This window comes from Bufo gargarizans, chromosome 7, assembly GCF_014858855.1.
Source record: "Bufo gargarizans isolate SCDJY-AF-19 chromosome 7, ASM1485885v1, whole genome shotgun sequence".
In the NCBI taxonomy this organism is placed as follows: Eukaryota; Metazoa; Chordata; class Amphibia; order Anura; family Bufonidae; genus Bufo; species Bufo gargarizans.
In genome coordinates, this window is record NC_058086.1 from 167140637 (window position 1) to 167165789 (window position 25153).

The 25153-nt window shown below is 49.7% G+C and overlaps 1 protein-coding gene across 2 annotated transcripts in view; it reads left to right on the forward strand.

The window, feature by feature from the left end:
- CFAP100 (cilia and flagella associated protein 100) overlaps positions 1-25153 on the forward strand; it is a 31868-nt gene that overhangs the window by 966 nt on the left and 5749 nt on the right. Inside the window, exons 1-11 of one of the 2 annotated variants that reach the window (XM_044301897.1) lie at positions 18324-18523; positions 19852-19962; positions 20121-20198; positions 20273-20379; positions 20740-20923; positions 21140-21207; positions 21372-21535; positions 22692-22772; positions 23040-23248; positions 23547-23649; positions 24239-24305. In XM_044301897.1, coding sequence (XP_044157832.1) covers positions 19896-19962; positions 20121-20198; positions 20273-20379; positions 20740-20923; positions 21140-21207; positions 21372-21535; positions 22692-22772; positions 23040-23248; positions 23547-23649; positions 24239-24305 — 1128 coding nt within the window. In that variant the 5' untranslated portion in view covers positions 18324-18523; positions 19852-19895. Of the gene's footprint in view, positions 1-18323; positions 18524-19851; positions 19963-20120; positions 20199-20272; positions 20380-20739; positions 20924-21139; positions 21208-21371; positions 21536-22691; positions 22773-23039; positions 23249-23546; positions 23650-24238; positions 24306-25153 lie in introns of those variants that run through there. The other variant, XM_044301896.1, reaches the window with a different exon arrangement.

A 25153-nucleotide genomic window follows, 5' to 3' on the forward strand; every position in this document is an offset into this window, starting at 1 on the left:
CGGAACGGAAGTACGGGACGAAACCCCACGGGAGCATTACGTAGTGCTTCTGTGGATTTCCGTTCCGTGCTTCCGTTCCGCACCATTCCGCATCTTCCACATTGAAGTAAATGGGTTCGCATCCGTGATGCGGAATGCCCATGGAACGGCTTCCGTGTATTGCGGATTCGAAAATGCGGTCCGCAATACGGCCACGGGCAGCACATGTTTGTGTGCAGGAGGCCTTAGGGAGCTGCATTGTAAGCAATTCCCTGATATGGCAAAGCCAACACTTTGGTCCTGAGAGCCCCTACGGGTCTGTATTACTGCAGATGCTCCGTGTGCCGCCATATAGTGTCTCTGTGTGGTCCCATAGAGGATTTCTGACGAAATAAAGCAACTTATGGAGCACAGCACAGTGCATATGAAATCGGAGCAGGGGCAGACTGGCCATAGACCCTCCAGGGAAATTTGCTGGTGGACTGATGACCAGGGGGGAGCAGGGGCGTAGCTATAGGGGTGCAGAGGTAGCAGTCGCTACCGGGCCTAGGAGCCTGAACCCTCCTTATAAACACCGGCTGATGCGCTCACCATTAATTAATGATGGATCATCGGGTACTTCGGTACTTGGCCAAAAGCTGCAGGTGTCCTCGGAACCCAACTGTATCACCATACTCAGGACTGTGATACAGTTGTATAATGTGGTGAGGGTGGCGGTATTATGTGCTGCACTGTGGTTTTTGGTTCTGCTGGGGGCGGTATATTGTGCTGCCTGTGATATGGTGTTCTGCGGGGGCGGTATATTGTTCTGCATTGTGGTGTGGGTTTGTGGTTCTCCTGGTGCGGTATTTTGTACAGCACTACAGTATTGCAGGCCTGGAAACCGTTTGGACTTCGCTGTGGAGAATTCCCAGATTGCTACCCCAAGAGCACTGTAGTTTCCATACACATCAGCTGATGAGAAACTAGCAAAGGACAACAGCATTCAGTACCAGAGCAGAGGAAGCGGTCAGATGGGTAGAGCTCAGGGCTGGCATAGTACATATACACCAGGAGACAGGCTGGATTCAGGCCTGGCAGAGTTCAGGCACAACAGTAGTTGGGGAATAGGTCAGGACAGGCAGAAGACAGGCAGACAGTGGCGTGCCCAGGGGGTGCCAGCAGGCACAGAAGCAATGAGCGCTTCCATCAATACAGATGGAAGCGCTCATTGCTGAAGAGCTGACACCCGTGACCCAGTCCCACATACTGCGGCGGGGCAGGGAGCGGAGCGCATAGTTCCCTGCCACCGATCACCGCCATAGGCTTCAGGCCAAGTAGGCCTGAAGCCTATGCGGTAGTGAAATCCCGGTGCAGGCACGCGTGATGACGTCATTGCGCGCGCCTGTGCCGGGACTCAGTGTCGTCTCTGCAAGCAAGCGCAGGTAAGTATTTAGCTTTTAGGGTTTCTTTCCTTCCTTCTTTCTTTTTTTCTTTTTTATTTTATGTGCCAACTTGGGGGACATAAGGGGGTCGGGGTGCACAGAGGACGTGTGGGGAATATGGTGGGATACTGTGTGGCACAGTGGGGGGGCAATTTATTATGGGAGGGATGCCAATGTGGGGGACACTACTGTGTGGGGGCAGTCTGGGGGAAATTCCTGTGTGGGGGACACTACTGTATGGGGGGCAGTGTGGGGGGGACACTACTGTATGGGGGGCAGTGTGGGGGGGACACTACTGTGTGGGGGACACTACTGTGTGGGGGACACTACTGTGTGGGGGCAGTGTGGGGGAAATTACTGTGTGGGGGGCAGCGTGGGGGACACTACTGTGTGGGGGGCAGTGTGGGGGACACTACTGTGTGGGGGGCAGTGTGGGGGACACTACTGTGTGGGGGGCAGTGTGGGGGACACTACTGTGTGGAGGGCAGCGTGGGGGACACTACTGTGTGGGGGGCAGCGTGGGGGACACTACTGTGTGGGGGCAGTCTGGGGGAAATTCCTGTGTGGGGGACACTACTGTATGGGGGGCAGTGTGGGGGGGACACTACTGTATGGGGGGCAGTGTGGGGGGGACACTACTGTGTGGGGGACACTACTGTGTGGGGGGCAGTGTGGGGGAAATTACTGTGTGGGGGGCAGCGTGGGGGACACTACTGTGTGGGGGGCAGTGTGGGGGACACTACTGTGTGGGGGGCAGTGTGGGGGACACTACTGTGTGGGGGGCAGTGTGGGGGACACTACTGTGTGGAGGGCAGCGTGGGGGACACTACTGTGTGGGGGGCAGCGTGGGAGACACTACTGTGTGGGGGGGCAGTGTGGGGGACACTAATGTGTGGGGGACACTACTGTATGGGGGGCAGTGTGGGGGGGGACACTACTGTGGGGGGGACACTACTGTGTGGGGGACACTACTGTGTGGGGGGCAGTGTGGGGGAAATTACTGTGTGGGGGGCAGCGTGGGGGACACTACTGTGTGGGGGCAGTGTGGGGGACACTACTGTGTGGGGGCAGTGCGGGGGACACTACTGTGTGGGGGGCAGTGTGGGGGACACTACTGTGTGGGGGGCAGCATGGGGGACACTACTGTGTGGGGGGCAGCGTGGGAGACACTACTGTGTGGGGGGGCAGTGTGGGGGACACTACTGTGTGGGGGGGTAGTGTGGGGGACACTACTGTGTGGGGGGTAGTGTGGGGGACACTACTGTGTGGGGGGCAGCGTGGGGGACACTACTGTGTGGGGGGCAGTGTGGGGGACACTACTGTGTGGGGGGCAGTGTGGGGGACACTACTGTGTGGGGGGGTAGTGTGGGGGACACTACTGTGTGGGGGGTAGTGTGGGGGACACTACTGTGTGGGGGGCAGTGTGGGGGAAATTACTGTGTGGGGGGCAGCGTGGGGGACACTACTGTGTGGGGGGCAGTGTGGGGGACACTACTGTGTGGGGGCAGTGCGGGGGACACTACTGTGTGGGGGCAGTGTGGGGGACACTACTGTGTGGGGGGCAGCATGGGGGACACTACTGTGTGGGGGGCAGCGTGGGAGACACTACTGTGTGGGGGGGCAGTGTGGGGGACACTACTGTGTGGGGGGGTAGTGTGGGGGACACTACTGTGTGGGGGGTAGTGTGGGGGACACTACTGTGTGGGGGGCAGCGTGGGGGACACTACTGTGTGGGGGGCAGTGTGGGGGACACTACTGTGTGGGGGGCAGTGTGGGGGACACTACTGTGTGGGGGGGTAGTGTGGGGGACACTACTGTGTGGGGGGTAGTGTGGGGGACACTACTGTGTGGGGGGCAGCGTGGGGGACACTACTGTGTGGGGGGCAGTGTGGGAGACACTACTGTGTGGGGGGCAGTGTGGGGGACACTACTGTGTGGGGGGCAGTGTGGGGGACACTACTGTGTGGGGGGCAGCGTGGGGGACACTACTGTGTGGGGGGCAGTGTGGGGGACACTACTGTGTGGGGGGCAGTGTGGGGGACACTACTGTGCGGGGGGCAGTGTGGGGGACACTACTGTGTGGGGGGCAGCGTGGGGGACACTACTGTGTGGGGGGCAGCGTGGGGGACACTACTGTGTGGGGGGCAGCGTGGGGGACACTTCTGTGTGGGGGCCTTTCTATTGGGGAGGCACTGTAGAGGCCAGTCTATTATTTCTGGGGACACTATACAGGGATTATTGCCTGGAGCACAATATAGGGTGTTATTATTACTCGGGGTCTCTAGGGGACATAATAGCTGCTGTGGACACTATAGGGACATTTGGGGTCATTTATCAAACTGGTGTAACGCAGAACTGGCTTAGTCGCCCATAGCAGCCAATCAGATTCCACCTTTCATATTTGACAGCTCTTTTGGAAATCCAGTTCTACTTTACACCAGTTTGATAAATGACCCCAATTATGTCTATTAGGGTCAGCATTTTGTTCAGCAGTATAGTTCCTGGGGCATGGGGGGCACAATGGGCACAGTATTGGGGGTGGCAGCAGGATGACACTGTGGGGACACCAGGGTGAGGAGGTTGATGGAAAAACTGAGAAATCTAACGTGTCTGTGTTACAAACTGTAGAGATGAGATGTGGCTGAAAGAATTTCTCATGGCGGTCTAACGGAGGAGAAGAGGAAAGAGAAGGTCTACATGACAGGAGATGTCCCTGGATGTAAAAGGTATGTGGTCAAGTATTGGGGGGGCGGTGCCAGAGAAAGGACCACCAGGCCACCAGAAAGTCACAGTAACAGGCAGGTCGGCCACCAGAAAGTCACAGTAACAGGTAAGTTGGCCACCAGAAAGTCACAGTAACAGGTGGGTCGGCCACCAGAAAGTCACAGTAACAGGCAGGTCGGCCACCAGAAAGTCACAGTAACAGGTAAGTTGGCCACCAGAAAGTCACAGTAACAGGTGGGTCGGCCACCAGAAAGTCACAGTAACAGGTAGGTCAGCCACCAGAAAGCCACAGTAACAGGTGGGTCGGCCACCAGAAAGTCACAGTAACAGGTGGGTCGGCCACCAGAAAGTCACAGTAACAGGTGGGTCGGCCACCAGAAAGTCACAGTAACAGGTAGGTCAGCCACCAGAAAGCCACAGTAACAGGTGGGTCGGCCACCAGAAAGTCACAGTAACAGGCGGGTCGGCCACCAGAAAGTCACAGTAACAGGCAGGTCGGCCACCAGAAAGTCACAGTAACAGGCAGATCGGCCTCCAGACAGTCACAGTAACAGGCAGGTCGGCCATCAGACAGTCACAGTAACAGGTAAGTCGGCCACCAGAAAGTCACAGTAACAGGTGGGTCGGCCACCAGAAAGTCACAGTAACAGGTAGGTCAGCCACCAGAAAGCCACAGTAACAGGCAGGTCGGCCACCAGAAAGTCACAGTAACAGGCAGGTCGGCCACCAGACAGTCACAGTAACAGGCAGGTTGGCCACCAGAAAGTCACAGTAACAGGCAGGTCGGCCACCAGACAGTCACAGTAACAGGCAGGTCGGCCACCAGAAAGACACAGTAACAGGTGGGTTGGCCACCAGAAAGTCACAGTAACAGGTAGGTCGGCCACAAGAAAGTCACAGTAACAGGCAGGTCGGCCATCAGAAAGACACAGTAACAGGTGGGTCGGCCACCAGAAAGTCACAGTAACAGGCAGGTCGGCCACCAGAAAGTCACAGTAACAGGCAGGTCGGCCACCAGACAGTCACAGTAACAGGCAGGTCGGCCACCAGAAAGTCACAGTAACAGGCAGGTCGGCCACCAGAAAGACACAGTAACAGGTGGGTTGGCCACCAGAAAGTCACAGTAACAGGTAGGTCGGCCACCAGAAAGTCACAGTAACAGGCAGGTCGGCCACCAGAAAGACACAGTAACAGGTAGGTCGGCCACCAGAAAGTCACAGTAACAGGCAGGTCGGCCACCAGACAGTCACAGTAACAGGCAGGTCGGCCACCAGACAGTCACAGTAACAGGCAGGTCGGCCACCAGAAAGTCACAGTAACAGGCAGGTCGGCCATCAGACAGTAACAGGTAAGTCGGCCACCAGAAAGTCACAGTAACAGGTAGGTCAGCCACCAGAAAGCCACAGTAACAGGCAGGTCGGCCACCAGAAAGTCACAGTAACAGGCAGGTCGGCCACCAGACAGTCACAGAAACAGGCAGGTCGGCCAACAGAAAGTCACAGTAACAGGCAGGTCGGCCACCAGAAAGACACAGTAACAGGTGGGTCGGCCACCAGAAAGTCACAGTAACAGGTAGGTCGGCCACCAGAAAGTCACAGTAACAGGCAGGTCGGCCACCAGAAAGACACAGTAACAGGTGGGTCGGCCACCAGACAGTCACAGTAACAGGCAGGTCGGCCACCAGAAAGTCACAGTAACAGGCAGGTCGGCCACCAGAAAGTCACAGTAACAGGCAGGTCGGCCACCAGAAAGTCACAGTAACAGGTAGGTCAGCCACCAGAAAGCCACAGTAACAGGCAGGTCGGCCACCAGAAAGTCACAGTAACAGGCAGGTCGGCCACCAGACAGTCACAGTAACAGGCAGGTCAGCCACCAGAAAGTCACAGTAACAGGCAGGTCGGCCACCAGAAAGTCACAGTAACAGGCAGGTCGGCCACCAGAAAGTCACAGTAACAGGTAGGTCAGCCACCAGAAAGCCACAGTAACAGGCAGGTCGGCCACCAGAAAGTCACAGTAACAGGCAGGTCGGCCACCAGACAGTCACAGTAACAGGCAGGTCAGCCACCAGAAAGTCACAGTAACAGGCAGGTCGGCCACCAGAAAGACACAGTAACAGGTGGGTCGGCCACCAGAAAGTCACAGTAACAGGTAGGTCGGCCACCAGAAAGTCACAGTAACAGGCAGGTCGGCCACCAGAAAGACCTAGTAACAGGTCGGTCGGCCACCAGAAAGTCACAGTAACAGGCAGGTCGGCCACCAGAAAGTCACAGTAACAGGCAGGTCGGCCACCAGACAGTCACAGTAACAGGCAGGTCGGCCACCAGAAAGTCACAGTAACAGGCAGGTTGGCCACCAGAAAGTCATAGTAACAGGTAAGTCGGCCACCAGAAAGTCACAGTAACAGGTGGGTCGGCCACCAGAAAGTCACAGTAACAGGTAGGTCGGCCACCAGAAAGTCACAGTAACAGGTAGGTCAGCCACCAGAAAGCCACAGTAACAGGTGGGTCAGCCACCAGAAAGTCACAGTAACAGGTGAGTCGGCCACCAGAAAGTCACAGTAACAGGTGGGTCGGCCACCAGAAAGTCACAGTAACAGGTGGGTCGGCCACCAGAAAGTCACAGTAACAGGTGGGTCGGCCACCAGACAGTCACAGTAACAGGCAGGTCAGCCACCAGAAAGTCACAGTAACAGGCAGGTCGGCCACCAGAAAGACACAGTAACAGGTGGGTCGGCCACCAGAAAGTCACAGTAACAGGTAGGTCGGCCACCAGAAAGTCACAGTAACAGGCAGGTCGGCCACCAGAAAGACCTAGTAACAGGTCGGTCGGCCACCAGAAAGTCACAGTAACAGGCAGGTCGGCCACCAGAAAGTCACAGTAACAGGCAGGTCGGCCACCAGACAGTCACAGTAACAGGCAGGTCGGCCACCAGAAAGTCACAGTAACAGGCAGGTTGGCCACCAGAAAGTCATAGTAACAGGTAAGTTGGCCACCAGAAAGTCACAGTAACAGGTGGGTCGGCCACCAGAAAGTCACAGTAACAGGTAGGTCGGCCACCAGAAAGTCACAGTAACAGGTAGGTCAGCCACCAGAAAGCCACAGTAACAGGTGGGTCAGCCACCAGAAAGTCACAGTAACAGGTGAGTCGGCCACCAGAAAGTCACAGTAACAGGTGGGTCGGCCACCAGAAAGTCACAGTAACAGGTGGGTCGGCCACCAGAAAGTCACAGCAACAGGTGGGTCGGCCACCAGAAAGTCACAGTAACAGGAAGGTCGGCCACTAGAAAGTCACAGTAACAGGTGGGTCGGCCACCAGAAAGTCACAGTAACAGGTGGGTCGGCCACCAGAAAGTCACAGTAACAGGTAGGTCGGCCACCAGAAAGTCACAGTAACAGGCAGGTCGGCCACCAGAAAGACACAGTAACAGGTGGGCCGGCCACCAGAAAGTCACAGTAACAGGTAGGTCGGCCACCAGAAAGTCACAGTAACAGGCAGGTCGGTCACCAGAAAGACCTAGTAACAGGTCGGTCGGCCACCAGAAAGTCACAGTAACAGGCAGGTCGGCCACCAGAAAGTCACAGTAACAGGCAGGTCGGCCACCAGACAGTCACAGTAACAGGCAGGTCGACCACCAGAAAGTCACAGTAACAGGCAGGTTGGCCACCAGAAAGCCACAGTAACAGGTGGGTCAGCCACCAGAAAGTCACAGTAACAGGTGAGTCGGCCACCAGAAAGTCACAGTAACAGGTGGGTCGGCCACCAGAAAGTCACAGTAACAGGTGGGTCGGCCACCAGAAAGTCACAGCAACAGGCAGGTCGGCCACCAGAAAGCCACAGTAACAGGTGGGTCGGCCACCAGAAAGTCACAGTAACAGGTGGGTCGGCCACCAGAAAGTCACAGTAACAGGCAGGTCGGCCACTAGAAAGTCACAGTAACAGGTGGGTCGGCCACCAGAAAGTCACAGTAACAGGTGGGTCGGCCACCAGAAAGTCACAGTAACAGGTAGGTCGGCCACCAGAAAGTCACAGTAACAGGCAGGTCGGCCACCAGAAAGACACAGTAACAGGTGGGTCGGCCACCAGAAAGTCACAGTAACAGGTAGGTCGGCCACCAGAAAGTCACAGTAACAGGCAGGTCGGCCACCAGAAAGACCTAGTAACAGGTCGGTCGGCCACCAGAAAGTCACAGTAACAGGCAGGTCGGCCACCAGAAAGTCACAGTAACAGGCAGGTCGGCCACCAGACAGTCACAGTAACAGGCAGGTCGGCCACCAGAAAGTCACAGTAACAGGAAGGTTGGCCACCAGAAAGTCATAGTAACAGGTAAGTCGGCCACCAGAAAGTCACAGTAACAGGTGGGTCGGCCACCAGAAAGTCACAGTAACAGGTAGGTCGGCCACCAGAAAGTCACAGTAACAGGTAGGTCAGCCACCAGAAAGCCACAGTAACAGGTGGGTCAGCCACCAGAAAGTCACAGTAACAGGTGAGTCGGCCACCAGAAAGTCACAGTAACAGGCAGGTCGGCCACCAGAAAGTCACAGTAACAGGTGGGTCGGCCACCAGAAAGTCACAGCAACAGGCAGGTCGGCCACCAGAAAGCCACAGTAACAGGTGGGTCGGCCACCAGAAAGTCACAGTAACAGGTGGGTCGGCCACCAGAAAGTCACAGTAACAGGCAGGTCGGCCACTAGAAAGTCACAGTAACAGGTGGGTCGGCCACCAGAAAGTCACAGTAACAGGTGGGTCGGCCACCAGAAAGTCACAGTAACAGGTAGGTCAGGTAATAAACTAAAATGTAACTTTTAATAAACAGCCATAAAATAAAGAAAAGGGTAAGAGCCCAATGGTAGGACTCCTAGCCTGACCCTAAGGTGCCCCCCACCTAAAACAGAACTGACAAGGGCAATCCCAAGTCTTCCAGTCTGACCCTACACCGCCCCATAGTCTCCTGTTGGTTCAGTAAGACGTGGGATCAAACAAGTCAGAGGAGCTGACACTCCGATACAGAGCGAACATCTCAGTCCACGGGGGATTTATAACCAGCAGGACTGTACCACCGGATCTGGGACGGTTGGGAGGTATGAGTATTACACAGGACAGGATTAGATACACAGCTCAGCAGACAGTATCACACAGGACAGGATTAGATACACAGCTCAGCAGACAGTATCACACAGGACAGGATTAGATACACAGCTCAGCAGACTGTATCACACAGGAGAGGATTAGATACACAGCTCAGCAGACAGTATCACACAGGATAGGATTAGATACACAGCTCAGCAGACAGTATCACACAGGATAGGATTAGATATACAGCTCAGCAGGCTGTATCACGCATGATAGGATTGGATACACAGCTCAGCAGACAGTATCACACAGGAGAGGATTAGATACACAGCTCAGCAGACAGTATCACACAGGACAGGATTAGATACACAGCTCAGCAGACTGTATCACACAGGAGAGGATTAGATACACAGCTCAGCAGACAGTATCACACAGGATAGGATTAGATACACAGCTCAGCAGACAGTATCACACAGGACAGGATTAGATACACAGCTCAGCAGACTGTATCACACAGGAGAGGATTAGATACACAGCTCAGCAGACAGTATCACACAGGACAGGATTAGATACACAGCTCAGCAGACCGTATCACACAGGGTAGGGTTAGATACACAGCTCAGCAGACAGTATCACACATGATAGGATTAGATACACAGCTCAGCAGACAGTATCACACAGGATAGGATTAGATACACAGCTCAGCAGACAGTATCACACAGGATAGGATTAGATACACAGCTCAGCAGACAGTATCACACAGGATAGGATTAGATACACAGCTCAGCAGACAGTATCACACAGGATAGGATTAGATACACAGCTCAGCAGACAGTATCACACAGGATAGGATTAGATACACAGCTCAGCAGACAGTATCACACAGGATAGGATTAGATACACGGCTCAGCAGACAGTATCACACATGATAGGATTAGATACACAGCTCAGCAGACAGTATCACACAGGACAGGATTAGATACCGAGGCTTAGAAGACAGTATCACACATAATAATCTTAGTTCTGTGCTGCGGTTCACACGCGGTTTCCCAGGCCGCACATACACTGTACATGTCCATCATTAGCGCAGTTATCGCCCGGACCCCTCGGGGACAGTGTCAGGATTAGAGCTAAACTGAGAGAACCGACCGCAGCATTCAAAATGAAAAACCATGGAAGCGGCTTCTGCCCTGAGATACACAGGGATTGTCAGAATGTGAACAGACGCTAACAAGTATCAGCACTATGGATATGAACACATAAAGAGCGCCATCTCCTGGCTGAGAAGTGTCACTGCAGCCTACAGAAAGCCATTACACATAATCCATAATCCAAATTATTACATCTCCAGAATGTAACCTCCACAGCACTACAATCCCCATCATGTAGAGTTTTAGTGTAAAATCATTTCCACAGTCTACGTTGGGTGCATGTAAACCCATCACGTGTGACGATTGTTTAATGGCATTTATACGTCTCAATTATTGGATCATTTTCGTAAATATGATTGGAAGGCGGATTATCGGCCCAGATAAAAGACCATGTACCATTTATTCTACTGTCTGCTAAGTGTATCTAATCCTATTGTGTGATACTGTCCGCCGAGTGTATCTAATCCTATTGTGTGATACTGTCCGCCGAGTGTATCTAATCCTATTGTGTGATACTGTCTGCCGAGTGTATCTAATCCTATTGTGTGATACTGTCCACAGAGTGTATCTAATCCTATTGTGTGATACTGTCCGCCGAGTGTATCTAATCCTATTGTGTGATACTGTCCGCCGAGTGTATCTAATCCTATTGTGTGATACTGTCTGCCGAGTGTATCTAATCCTATTGTGTGATACTGTCCACAGAGTGTATCTAATCCTATTGTGTGATACTGTCCGCCGAGTGTATCTAATCCTATTGTGTGATACTGTCTGCTGAGTGTATCTAATCCTATTGTGTGATACTGTCCACAGAGTGTATCTAATCCTATTGTGTGATACTGTCCGCCGAGTGTATCTAATCCTATTGTGTGATACTGTCTGCCGAGTGTATCTAATCCCATTGTGTGATACTGTCTGCCGAGTGTATCTAATCCTATTGTGTGATACTGTCTGCCGAGTGTATCTAATCCCATTGTGTGATACTGTCTGCTGAGTGTATCTAATCCTATTGTGTGATACTGTCCACCGAGTGTATCTAATCCTATTGTGTGATACTGTCTGCTGAGTGTATCTAATCCTATTGTGTGATACTGTCTGCTAAGTGTATCTAATCCAATTGTGTGATACTGTCTGCTGAGTGTATCTAATCCTATTGTGTGATACTGTCCACCGAGTGTATCTAATCCTATTGTGTGATACTGTCTGCTGACCGACTGTATCTAAACCTATCATGTGTGATACCTCCTTTCCTGATACCCATTAACCCTCTAGTGTCCAGGGCGGTGTAGCGGCGGCTGCAGGAAGCCATTGTCAGGATGGCACGCAGTACGGGTGTTTGATATTTTCGGGCGCAGAGGTAACATCTTCTTGACCCCCATAGAAGCTGCTAATTATCCTAACTGGAGACAATGAGGAGTTTTACACGGAAATCGCTCCAGTGCATCTAGGGTTAAAAATCTCCTGCAGTTTTGTGTACACAGCCCCTATGCAGACCTATGTGTCTCCATGGTTACAGACAACAAGCTTCTCGGGGGACGAGCTGGTCCTAGTGTTGCACCCAGCAGCTCAATGGGTGATGATGACATCTCGGCCCTGGAGTCTCCCCCTGGTGGTGGTGATGAAGATAGCTCCATGCATAGACGGTGGGGTCTCTGCATGCTGTTCACATAGATGCATCCAGCCCCCCGGCTTGGCTCACTCTCAGCCACACAGCATTTGACTATGGGGCAAGCTGTCGGTGCACCATTCTGCCAGTGTCACTCACTTCCACTTGCTAGCTAACTATCAACTGCAGTGTGGCTGGTCCTCGCTATACCAGCAGCTGCAGCGTTCTCTGCATACCTGGCCGCCTCCATTTTCAAGTATATGAAGGTGCTACGCAGCGTGGGGATGTACTAGACTTACACTGCCCCCTAATGCCGCCCACCATTGCATTCTGCATGGTCATTAACCCTTTACATTCACACCTCTATTAAAGTCCTATATATCGCTCACATGGGCATTCTCCTGTTTTTATATCGTGTGTAGTGACATCACAGGTGCTAAATCAGACCACTTGTGATGTCACCACTTACGATATACATCGTATACACAAGACGTTTAACCCACAGTGGTGCATAACTTAAGCATCACGCTGGCGTCTCACAGCAGCATAGGACACGTCACGTGGCATATCACACATCATATATTAAAATACAGGTGCATGACAGTAAACAGACACATCATAGTCCGAAATGGGCGGTATTATCACAGGCTCAAAGGTGGCCCCTAGCAACGGAACAGTAACTGCGAAAGGATACATTTTTCGGTAACAGTTACACAGTTTCCAGCCCTCTGAGCTACAGATGGAGTAACATGTGACTGCAGGACCAGACTACATAGGCCTCTTTCACACGGGTGTTGCGGGAAAATGTGCGGGTGCGTTGCGGGATTTTAATGCGTTTTGCACTCGCGTGAGAAAAATCGCGCATGTTTGGTACCCAAACCCAAACTTTTTCACAGAAGTTCGGGCTTGGGATCGGTGTTCTGTAGATTGTATTATTTTCCCTTATATATTTTAATTGTAGATTATAGTGGCTCACTCTATTTGACACCACGGTAATGGTGCTCTGCTGCAAGTGATTCACCCAATCTCTTAACAGGTAAGTAAATATAAAATAATCAGCAGGCACTCACCATCTGTATTTCACACATGTATAACACATTTATTAATTAAAAGATATTTAAGATAATAAGACAATAAAATAGATGACAATATATATGAATTATGCACACAATATAGAATGTTAATAACCTTATATTAATATATAAAAAATAGATAAATATGGTAGAGTCAGTTTATAATGCAATAAAAAATCACTTGAATAATTGGATAAAAAAAATTCGGATGATAGATAGCAGAAAAAAAGTGTCTTTGGAATATTCCTTGTATAATTTCCAGATATTACGAATATATCGTTAAAGATTCGCTATAAATACTTATTGTCTTATTCGTATAGACAGTCCAACATGTTCCAATATTAAATCAGATGCAAAATAAATATTCGTACTATATTATATTATAGTTGCTCTATTTTCAATCAATAATTTCTCCATATATATCCTTGAATTGTACCAAAAAGAGATCTGATATTCGCAATAGAATAGTGCAATTATAGTTCATCAATGGGTGATTTTCGAATAATTAATTTAGTATAAATAATCTTGTTATGAGATTCGATTATGCTTGCTGTGTAGGCGTCCCTCTCACAGTTAAGCTGACTCACCCAAGTCTAAAGCACTTGTCTCTGCGATATATTGATTTCATTCAGCTGTCAGTATCTCTTGGTATCAAATGGAAGAAAGTTGAGATTGTTGGAAATCTTGCATAGTCCTTGCCTTTTCGATTCCTTAGTCCTTAATCCTGCAGGATGACTTGGTCTGTAGTTTGGTTCCTTTAATCCTCCAGACGCGTTTCGAGGTGTCCTCACCTCTTCCTCAGTGGCATTAAGAATCTTAATGCCACTGAGGAAGAGGTGAGGACACCTCGAAACGCGTCTGGAGGATTAAAGGAACCAAACTACAGACCAAGTCATCCTGCAGGATTAAGGACTAAGGAATCGAAAAGGCAAGGACTATGCAAGATTTCCAACAATCTCAACTTTCTTCCATTTGATACCAAGAGATACTGACAGCTGAATGAAATCAATATATCGCAGAGACAAGTGCTTTAGACTTGGGTGAGTCAGCTTAACTGTGAGAGGGACGCCTACACAGCAAGCATAATCGAATCTCATAACAAGATTATTTATACTAAATTAATTATTCGAAAATCACCCATTGATGAACTATAATTGCACTATTCTATTGCGAATATCAGATCTCTTTTTGGTACAATTCAAGGATATATATGGAGAAATTATTGATTGAAAATAGAGCAACTATAATATAATATAGTACGAATATTTATTTTGCATCTGATTTAATATTGGAACATGTTGGACTGTCTATACGAATAAGACAATAAGTATTTATAGCGAATCTTTAACGATATATTCGTAATATCTGGAAATTATACAAGGAATATTCCAAAGACACTTTTTTTCTGCTATCTATCATCCGAATTTTTTTATCCAATTATTCAAGTGATTTTTTATTGCATTATAAACTGACTCTACCATATTTATCTATTTTTTATATATTAATATAAGGTTATTAACATTCTATATTGTGTGCATAATTCATATATATTGTCATCTATTTTATTGTCTTATTATCTTAAATATCTTTTAATTAATAAATGTGTTATACATGTGTGAAATACAGATGGTGAGTGCCTGCTGATTATTTTATATTTTCCCTTATAACTTGGTTATAAAGGGAAAATAATAGCATTCTGAATACAGAATACATAGTACAATAGCGCTGGAGGGGTTAAAAATAAATAAAAAATACTTTAACTCGCCTTAATCCACTTGCTCGCGCAGCCGACATCTCTTCTGTCTTCATCTTAGCTCTGTGTAGCAACAGGACCTGTGGTGACGTCACTCCAGTCATCACATGATCCATCACATGATCTTTTACCATGGTGATGGATCATGTGATGACCGGAGTGATGTCACCACAGGTCCTGTTGCTACACAGAGCTAAGATGAAGACAGAAGAGATGCCGCTGCGCGAGCAAGTGGATTAAGGTGAGTTAAATATATTTTTTTTTTTATTAACCCCTCTAGCGCTGGTTTACTATGCATTCTGTATTCAGAATGCTATTATTTTCCCTTATAACCATGTTATAAGGGAAAATAATAAAGATCGGGTCCCCATCCCGATCGTCTCCTAGCAACCGTGCGTGAAAATCGCACCGCATCCGCACTTGCTTGCGGATGCTTGCGATTTTCCCACAACCCCATTCACTTCTATGGGGCCTGCGTTACGTGAAAAACGCACAAAGAGGAGCATGCTGCGATTTTCACGCAACGCACAAGTGATGCGTGAAAATCACTGCTCATGTGCACAGCCCCATAGAAATGAATGGGTCGGGATTCAGTGCGGGTGCAATGCGTTCACCTCACGCATCGCACCCGTGCGGAATACTCGTCCGTGTGAAAGGGGCCATAGGGTTTGCATTTATAGTCTGTTGCCACGGAGACACAAAGATCTTAATAGGCGCTGCACGCACATAACGGCAGGAGATGTTTAATCAAGACTATTTGTAATGTTGCCCCATTTTTTTTTGTACCATACACTGAAGCAATACATATTTGGTTGCAAAAGTCTACATACCTTGTGGACAGCAGATCCGCAATATGCGGGCACCGCCCGCGTGCGTTCCGTATGACGGATGCAGACCCATTCTTTCTTCCGCAAGATATGAAGCGGAGTGAAGACACGGAGCAGAAGCCCACGGAAGCAGTACGGAGCCTCCACTCAGCAAAAACATAGAACATGGTCTATTTTTTTGTGGTGCGGACTGAATCTTGCGGATCACGGACCCAAAATTGAGGTTCACAGAACGGTCACACGTTCGTGTGGATGAGCCCCACCTAGTGCTGAGCCTCCAGCTTACCTCTACGGAAGGAAGGGAGATAAGTGGCTGCTGGTAACGCCGCTACTCAAGGAAACAAGGGATCAGAAAAGTAAAAATCCAAAATATAAGATTGTGTAATATTTCTGCTAGTGGAAAGCAGTCACCCCCTCCCCCACCGCACAGCACCATATGGCGGCGCTTGTCCCTGATCCTGACTGACGGTCTCATAATGTGACTGATCAGGTAAAAAGTGAACAGAGATCAGCGGCGCCAGACAGTTGTAAGAGATCAGCCAGCAGCTCGCATGATGACGAGTGACTTCCTCAGACCCCGGAGTGTTATTATTATACATCAAGGGGGGGGGGGGTACAAATACATAATATAAAATACAACAAACAAGAAACTATTAACAGACTGGTACAGAGGGGGGGGGGGGGGCTGCCCGCAAGAGCTTGCACTCTAAGGGAGGGAGGACACAGCAGGTGAGGGTGTAGGCTGCCCCTGTGTGGTGGGGCATGCTCCTGGGAGGTGATCGGCTTTCCTGAAGAGGTGCGAGGTTTGGATGTGGGGGGGGGGGTCTACTGTGTTGGGGTAGAGCAGGGATACCCAACCTGCGGCCCCCAGCTGTTGCAAAACTACAACTCCCAGCATGCCACTATCAGGGGCATCATTGGGCATCCCTGGGGTAGAGAGTCTCCAAGTAGAGGTGAGGCGCGTGAGAAATCTTGTAGACGATTGTGTGAAGAGCAGCAGAGGAGGTTCGGAGAGGCCAGAGATGTGCGCAGGGGACAGGCTGTGGACGGCAGAGGTGGACTGGCCGGGCAGCGGAGTGGAGGGGAGCGAGAGCGCGAGATGGGAGGCCACACAGGAGGATGGTGCAGTAGTCCAGGCGGGAGATGATGAGGGCATGCACTAGCATCCTAGTTGACTCAGGGGTGAGGAAGGCGCGAAACCGAAGGATGTTCTTAAAGGGAACCAGTCACCAGAAAATCGCTCATTAAGCGGTTCAGAGCGCCTTGACTTCAAGCCTGACTTGAAACACGGGGCAGCAGCTGAATAAAACATCGATTTCTCAATGAGGATAAATGCTGGGAAACGACGAATAAGTGCTATAGGACACCACTGTGCAGCACTATAAGGAGCTCTGAACCGCTTAACGAGCGATTTTCTGGTGACAGGTTCCCTTTAAGTTGTAAGCGGCAGACGGAGATGAGGGTTTGGATGTGTGGCTTAGAGGACGGGGCAGAATCCGATGTTACCCCCAGGGGCTGTGAGACTGGAGAAGGCGTTGTGCTAGTAACCCTGATAGATGGGTCAGGTAGGGGGTGAGTGGAGCGGAGGGCGCATGCGTGGCAGATACCAGAGTACCTATACACTGTGATTGACCACTCACTGGTCAGCGCTGGGGTCCTAGGTTCAAATCCGACCAGGGACAACATCTGTACGGAGTTTGTATGTTCTCCCCGGGTTCCCAGTGGGTTTCCTCCCACACCCCAAAGACAGACTGATGGGAAACTTAGATTGTGAGCTCCTGGGGACAGCGTGATGCTGATGTCTGTAAACTGCGTGCCGGAATCCTCTACCGCAAGTGTGAAAGTACCCTAAATAAATAATCCTGATTTCCTATTCGGGCAGGAGCTATTATAGTTCTGCTCATCCTGTGTCTGCTGGTTCACAAATATAATGCCAGAACTACAGTGAAGACCGACACACAGTGGAAAAAGCGAGTGACAGGACATATAATAATGATCTTTATTTTTATGGCATATTCCGCAGCGCTTTACAGTCAGGGGGTTCAGGTACAAAAAAAAGTCATACATTACAAAGCAACAAAAAAAGTTGCAAGAAGACAGAGCCGTCCGGGATCTGAGCGCCGTCCTGTTTGCGGATGCGCCGGTTTCCAGCCACATCTGGTAGATTTCTTGTTTTCTGCTTTTATTTTATTTATTATGGAATAAATTGTACACGTATTTCTTGTCCCAAACACATAACCCTGCGCACTGCTCCCTCTGCTGGACAATATTTATTACCGCACTGCTCCCCCTGCTATAAACAGTAATATTCAGTATTTACTGCTCCCCCTGCTGGATAACCTTTATTATTACACTGCTCCCTCTGCTGAACGCTCGTCATTACCGCACTGCTCCCTCTGCTGGACACTCCTCAATATCGCACTGCTCCCTCTGCTGGACAGTATTCATTACTACACTGCTCCCCCTGCTATATACAGTAATATTCTGTATTTATTACTCCTCCTGCTGGATAACCCTTATTATTACACTGCTCCCCCTGCTGGATAACCTTTATTATTACACTGCTCCCTCTGCTGGATAACCTTTATTATTACACTGCTCCCTCTGCTGGACGCTCCTCATTACCGCACTGCTCCCTCTGCTGGATAACCTTTATTATTACACTGCTCCCTCTGCTGGATAACCTTTATTATTACACTGCTCCCTCTGCTGGACGCTCCTCATTACCGCACTGCTCCCTCTGCTGGACGCTCCTCATTACCGCACTGCTCCCTCTGCTGGACGCTAGTACAACTGCAGAGAACGTGGTGAGTTGTCTGGAACGCTCCGTTGCCATGGAGACGGCCCTGCGCAGCATACACACCGCTATAGACACTGTACACACAGGGCGGACGGCTGCAGCTGCTGTATATGAGGTAACCCCATTGAATCCTGTATTTCTATCTTATTAGACACACGGGCTCTGGGGCTGGTGTGCGGGGCAGGGGGGGGTTTATTCCGAGGACACAAGATTTGTGCTTCAGGGTTTTGTAGAACTACAAATCCCAGGATGTCTACAGCTTATAATAGTGATTGATGGAAGGGGCAACTGCGGAAAACCTGCACTTATTTACAGGGGACCTGCACTGATACACTGTAACAAACTAACAGAACAGGAGGGACACTTTGTGCTGCTGATGGGTTTAGCTCACAGAGGATTGTCTAGAATGGATACATTGTAACAATTGCTTCCAGTCCATAAACCAAGAGCCCGGAGGCGAATACAATGTATCAAACTATCAGGACAGGAGAGAGATTAGTGCTGCTTAAAGGGGTATTTGTGAAGTCACAGCGCATTGACTTTAGGATTAGTGGGGCTCCGACCTCTGGGACCCCGACTGGTCCTGTGGATATGCCATAAATGTGGAATGCTCCTTTAAGGCCTCGTTCACATTTCCGTTTTTCACAGACGTGTGCTGTCCGCATTTTCCACGCACACCACACGTACCCATTGATTTAAATGCCTCTGTTCACACATCAGTATTTTTTTTTTACTGGCCGTGGACGCATGCACTACTTCGGTCCGTGATGCTGACCAAACGCTCCCATTGAAGTCTATGAGTCTGTGAAAATCACGGACATAACGCGGATGGCATCCATGGTGCATCCGTTTTTCAAGGAAGACAGATAAGAAATGCTCTTGAAAATTAATTTTCAGCTGAGCAACGTCCATGGATTACGAATGACACACGGAGGGTACAAATGGACACACGGATCCTTCACGGATTGAATAAGGACACTTTTTTTCATGTACGTAATACTGTCACGGAAATGTGAACGAGGCCTGACTCTCAAAGGAAATACCTGTGAAGGCCCCGCACACACGTATTATGTCTATGTGTATATGTTACCTTAGGGCTCCTGCTGGAGGTTTTGTTTGTTTGTTTTTTGTGGTGTTTTTCCCGCATTTTTTGCAGGCAGTGTTAATAAACACATTAGGAAATTGCATACATAGCAACTCCCTTGTATGATGCAAGCAGACTCGTACGAGCAGCACTTGTATAACGTAGACCAGGCATGCTAAACTTGCGGTCCGCCAGCTGTTGTAAAACTACAACTCCCACAATGCCCTGCTGTAGGCTGTTCGGACATGCAAGGAGTTGTAGTTTTGCAACAGCTGGAGGGTCGCAGGTTGAGCATGCCTGACGTAGACAATCACATTTACCAGATCTCGCTGCGTCACCCCTCTCTCTCTTGTGACTAGAGACCCATCGCGTCACATCACCGGCTCCGTCCTCGCGGCTCACAATGTCTTCCATGACTTTAGAACGCTCCATTGCCTCGCGAGAAAGCACGGTGACCGGAACGGGATCCAGTAAGTAACACAGAGCGGGGGATGGCGAGTGTCGTCACATCATCCCTCCCCCCACAGATACATTCATTGACCAGTGTGTGGAAGTAGTAGTAGTAGTAGTAATGGGAATAGTAGTACCCGTATTACCCTGTCAGCCACTCGTGTCTTTGTGTCTACAGGAGGTTCTCATCCCTCTGCCCCAAGGTCCATCCTAAGCTCGGCCAAGTCTTGGACAGATGCCAAGTCTGTCGTGTCAGGTAATGTGGGCTACAGTTGGGGTGGCATGTAGTGTATGGTTCCTGCTGACGCAGTGGTTTCTTCTACACCACAGCACATGAGGGCAAGAAGAAGAAAAAGAATGACGCCAACCCGTTCAAGATCCCACCTGATGTGGACATCTTCCAGATTAGAGACCAAGAGAGAGAAAAAAAACAAATGGTATGGTCCAGGTACATGTAGGAGATGCAGGACGTCTGGACGACATCACGTATCTGCTCAGAAGTCCCTCATCTGTTCCCATAACCCCTTACAGTACTGACTTACCTGCAGTGGGGCCACCTGTGTAATTCATGGTCCCATTAGGACCCCAAGCCCCAAATGGCAGACCAGAAGTCAGAGGGACTTCCCATAGACCTGTATCTCTTTGATATCAGTTCCATACATGAGATCATGAAGTTCTGCCCTGCAGCTCCTCTTCTGCCTGGCACCTGTTGGACTCTGTACACACACGTTCTCCAATCCCAACCCAGATGTTTCCTGAGAGACCTCAAAAGCGGGTCTACCTTAATGTCCACGCAGGAAAAGGAGCGGAACAAACATCTGAAGGTTCACCAGAAGACGACGTACAACACAAGGATGAACGCAGAGATTGGCCGGCTGAGGAAGGAGATTGAGGACGAGGAGATGGAAGAGATGGGAGCGGAGGTGGACAAGGCCCTGGATCTGCAGGAGAACGCCTCCTGGAAACTGGCAGTGATCAGAGGTGATGGGGGTGGGGGGGGGGGGGGGGGGTGAGCGGGAGCAAAAATGTCTGTCTCTACTGAGAGGGAAATAAGAGCGAGGGGGTTCCCTTTCACTATAATGAAGGGTCAGTCTGTGCAGAGCCCCCCATGCTTTGAAACCCCCATCCAAAGGATGCCCCAGTGAGACACTGTAGATGACGAGTGCCGTGCAATAAATATACCATATTCTCATCCAGACAGGAACGTCCAGCGGGAAAGTCTGAATGACTACATCAACAAGAAGAGAGAAATGTTCCGCCTGGAGGTAAGACTGCCGATACTGTGTGTGCATCAGATAGGGGTTCACATAGCGGCACCCCACAGGCATGGTCAGGGGTCACCAGTGATTCCAGCGGGTGCCGTGTAATGCTTCATTTCACCTGCGGCGGCGCTGTTCCCCGTATTTATCTATTGCCGTTTCTGCACTAGTACGGCCTCCAAGTGAAAAGAGATGAGATCCAGAAGCTGGAGACCATGGCCGCCACGGAGGAGCAGAAGCTGGAGAAAGCGGAGCAGTTTCTGGAACAGGACGCCATCAGATTCGATGAGTTCCTGAAAGAGAATGACAGGAATTCGGTGGAGGCCATGAAACAGTAAGGATCGGTGCAGGCGCTGAGAGCATTATGGGAGGCATCATGTCACAAGTTTCCCACTGTAGACGGCAACATCCTATGTATATAGTTGTATATAGTTGACTATTTCTACTAGCGGATTCACAAGTCCAGGGGTGTTACCAGCCGACTGCGCGGTACTGATCCAAACTCACAGAAGCAAAAGGATTCATGAGTTTGGGTCATTAAACCCACGGTCGGGCTGGGAAACAGGTCCGGTGTACGGCCTAAGGTTCGGGGATAAAGAGGTGATTAGTCATAACCCTGGTGGTCTGGGGAAGTGAAAGAATACCAGTATCTCAGGTTGTCTAGAGCAGGGATGCTCAACTTCCGGCCCTCCAGCTGTTGCACAAATACAACTCCCAGCATGCCCTAATAGCTGTAGGCCATCCATGCATGCTGGGAGTTGTAGTTTTGCAACAGCTTGAGGACCGCAGGTTGGGCATGCCTGGCCTACAGTATTAAAAAATACCGATACCAATATATTCCTGGTGGCCTAGAGTAGCAAAAAGATCATACCACCGTATCTCTCGTGGTCTGGTGTAGTGAAAATTATAATACCCACATTCCTGGTGGTCTAGAGTAGTGAAAGGATTAATACTTGCATCTAGTGTTGGACTGGGGTGCCTAGGGCCCACCAGTAAAATGTATTATGGGGGCCCACCGTACGGATACATTCAGATATTCCCTGCTCACACAGCAGCAAGATGCTACCAGATGATTGAATATGGGGCCCTGCAGTGACTCTGAGAAAGTAGGTCCTGGGGAGGACACTGGTGGCTTTCCTCTGTACCTAGACGTCATCTCCGCTTCGGCGGTGCACTGAGCGGCTAGGTCACGCCCTTTTTCTCGGGAACGCTGCAACCGATTTTCACAAGACAGGTATCATTCTAATCGGAAGGATCAACCCTTCCCCCAGCAGTGTGTCTGGTTTAAAAGGGTCGGTCCTGTTGACAGGTGCGCTTTAATCACTTTAAGAAAGGGGTGTGGTCTTATACTTAGTGGGCATGGCTTGCATTCTATTCATTGACTAGCGGGCAGCTTGTGACTCTCTAGAAATGGTTTCTGCTCTATAAATGTTATGAAATGACGCTGTTATTTCGGAGGCCGTTTCTCAGGTGTCGGCGTTTACATCTAGGGCCGACAAGGAAACAAAGCTGAAACTGGAGAGAGCGGCAGAGATCAAGGGGCTGACGGCGCAAATGATGAACATCAAAAGGTAGAAGACACCTCATTTCTATGGAATAAGCACAATGTCAGCCTACGTTCTGGACATGCCCGCTGGCGTCTGTCTCTACGGTATTCTGTTGCGCCATTTTTACTGAAAAACACGGCTACTTTCTTTTCAAAACAGCGCCACACCTGTGCACAGGCTGTGTCTGGTATTGCATCTTAGCTCCATGAAAGTGAATGAGGCTGAGCTGCAATACCACAAAGCAACTCTATTCCAGGTTGATCTGAGCCTCTTCTTCTTCATCCTCCCCAGTGACATTGCAAAGTCGGAGGAGATTCTGCGGGAATACCTCATGTACAAGGAGTTTCTCTTCAGATTGTCTCCTAAGGAGTGGCAGGAGCAACGGCTGAAGAAGAAGGAGAACGAGAGCAAGAAACAGCGAGAGCCGCTTATCAGCCGCGAGAAGGAGAAGAGCAGCTCCGGGTCTCACAAGGTGTCTGCATCCCCGATGCTGGGAAAGAGTAAGTGCATTCCGATTAGCGGCACCGCACCCCCACCGACCAGTATACAGTATGTGTTCGGGGCCCACAGTCTTCTCGAGAACCCCTGGGAAAAACGGGAAACCTCTCAGCCTCCTGGAAGAGTTGTCAAGTCTCCCACACATGATTCATGAATGTTAGGTTGAGAGGCCCCCTTTAAAAGGGGTGTGGCCTGTAAAAATTAGGCGTGGCTTATGTCCGAAAACTCCAAGAAAATAACCTCCCTGAACTCCACTTCAAAAAATTGGCAAGGAAGAATAATGTCCCCCTTCTTATCTAGAACCAGAGTCTCGTTCTTCCGGACCCCTGGCCAGCCGTGATTCCTTCCGGGACATCCGTCAGCCGTCCCGATCCAGCTTGAAGACTGTGGCCTCTAAGAAAATGTGAGTAAAACGCTGTGTGGCCGTGTCCCAGATCCCACAGATTATTATATTACACCTTGTGGTCGTGTCCCGGATCCCACAGATTATTATATTACACCTTGTGGTCGTGTCCTGGATCCCACAGATTATTATATTACACCTCGTGGCCATGTCTCAGATCACACAGATAATTATATTAAGCCTTGTGGCCGTGTCCTGGAACCCACAGATTATTATATTACACTTTTTGGTCATGTCCCAGATCCCACAGATTATTATATTACACCTCGTGGTCATATCCCGAATCCCACAGATTATTATATTACACATTGTGGCCGTGTCCCGGAACCCAGATATTACTTACACCTTGTGGTCCTGTCTCGGATGCCACAGATTATTATATTACGCCTTGTGGCCGTGTCCCAGATCACACAGATTATTATAGAATAATGAATGGACAATAGACGGCAGAAATCATGGTTTGTATATTCCTGACTTTAAAGGGGACCTGCATCATACATCTCTAGAGGAAGTCTTCATACGTTGGAGTGGTGATAACATCCACCAATACTTGCCACCTTTTTGGGACACCTGTGGGTTGTCTTTTCAGGAGCAGTACGATAGTCCTAGAAGACGATAACAGTTCCGAAAACCTGGTGTCCTCCGACAGTGAAGAGGTAAGGAAGGCCTCCAACTCAAAGTGTTAAAGGGGATGTCAGGGGTTGGACAGTCTGAGTCGTTTATACCAGTGTATCCCAACCAGTGTGCCTCCAGCTGTTGCAAAACTACAACTCCCAGCATGCCTGGACAGCCTTTGGCTGTTGTAGTCTTGCAACAGCTGGAGGCACACTGGTTGGGATACACTGGTTTATACTGTGGGCGAGCAGCTTTTCAGGGTCACTATGTCATGCAAAATCTTGACTGTGTCAAAGGACCCCGAGTCTCCGGGCAGTTTAGAGAAGTTTAAAGATTACAACTAAGTTTCCCTTGTTTTCCGGGTTAAAGGTGAATATTGGCGGCGATCCCGAGTGATTTATGGGAATAAATTATTTATTGGTCATAACCCTGGTGGTCTAGGGTAGTGAAAAAATACCAGCATTTCTGGTGGTCTAGAACAGTAAAAGGATTAATACCGAAATATCCCTGGTGGTCTAGAGTAGTGAAAGTGGTAATACCAGCATTTCTGGTGGTCTAGGTTAGCAAAAGAATACCAGCATCCTGGGTGGTCTACAGTAGCGAAAGGCTTAATACCAGCATCACTGGTGATCTAAGAAAGTGAAATTATTAATACTAGCATCCCTGGTGGTCTAGTGTAGTAAAAGGGTTAATACCAGCATCCCCAGTGGTGTAGGAAAGTGAAATGATTAATACTAGCATCCCTGGTGGTCTAGTGTAGTAAAAGGGTTAATACCAGCATCCCCAGTGGTGTAGGAAAGTGAAATGATTAATACTAGCATCCCTGGTGGTCTACAGCAGTGAAAGGATTGATGCCGACATATCTCTGGTGATCTAGAGTAGTGAATGG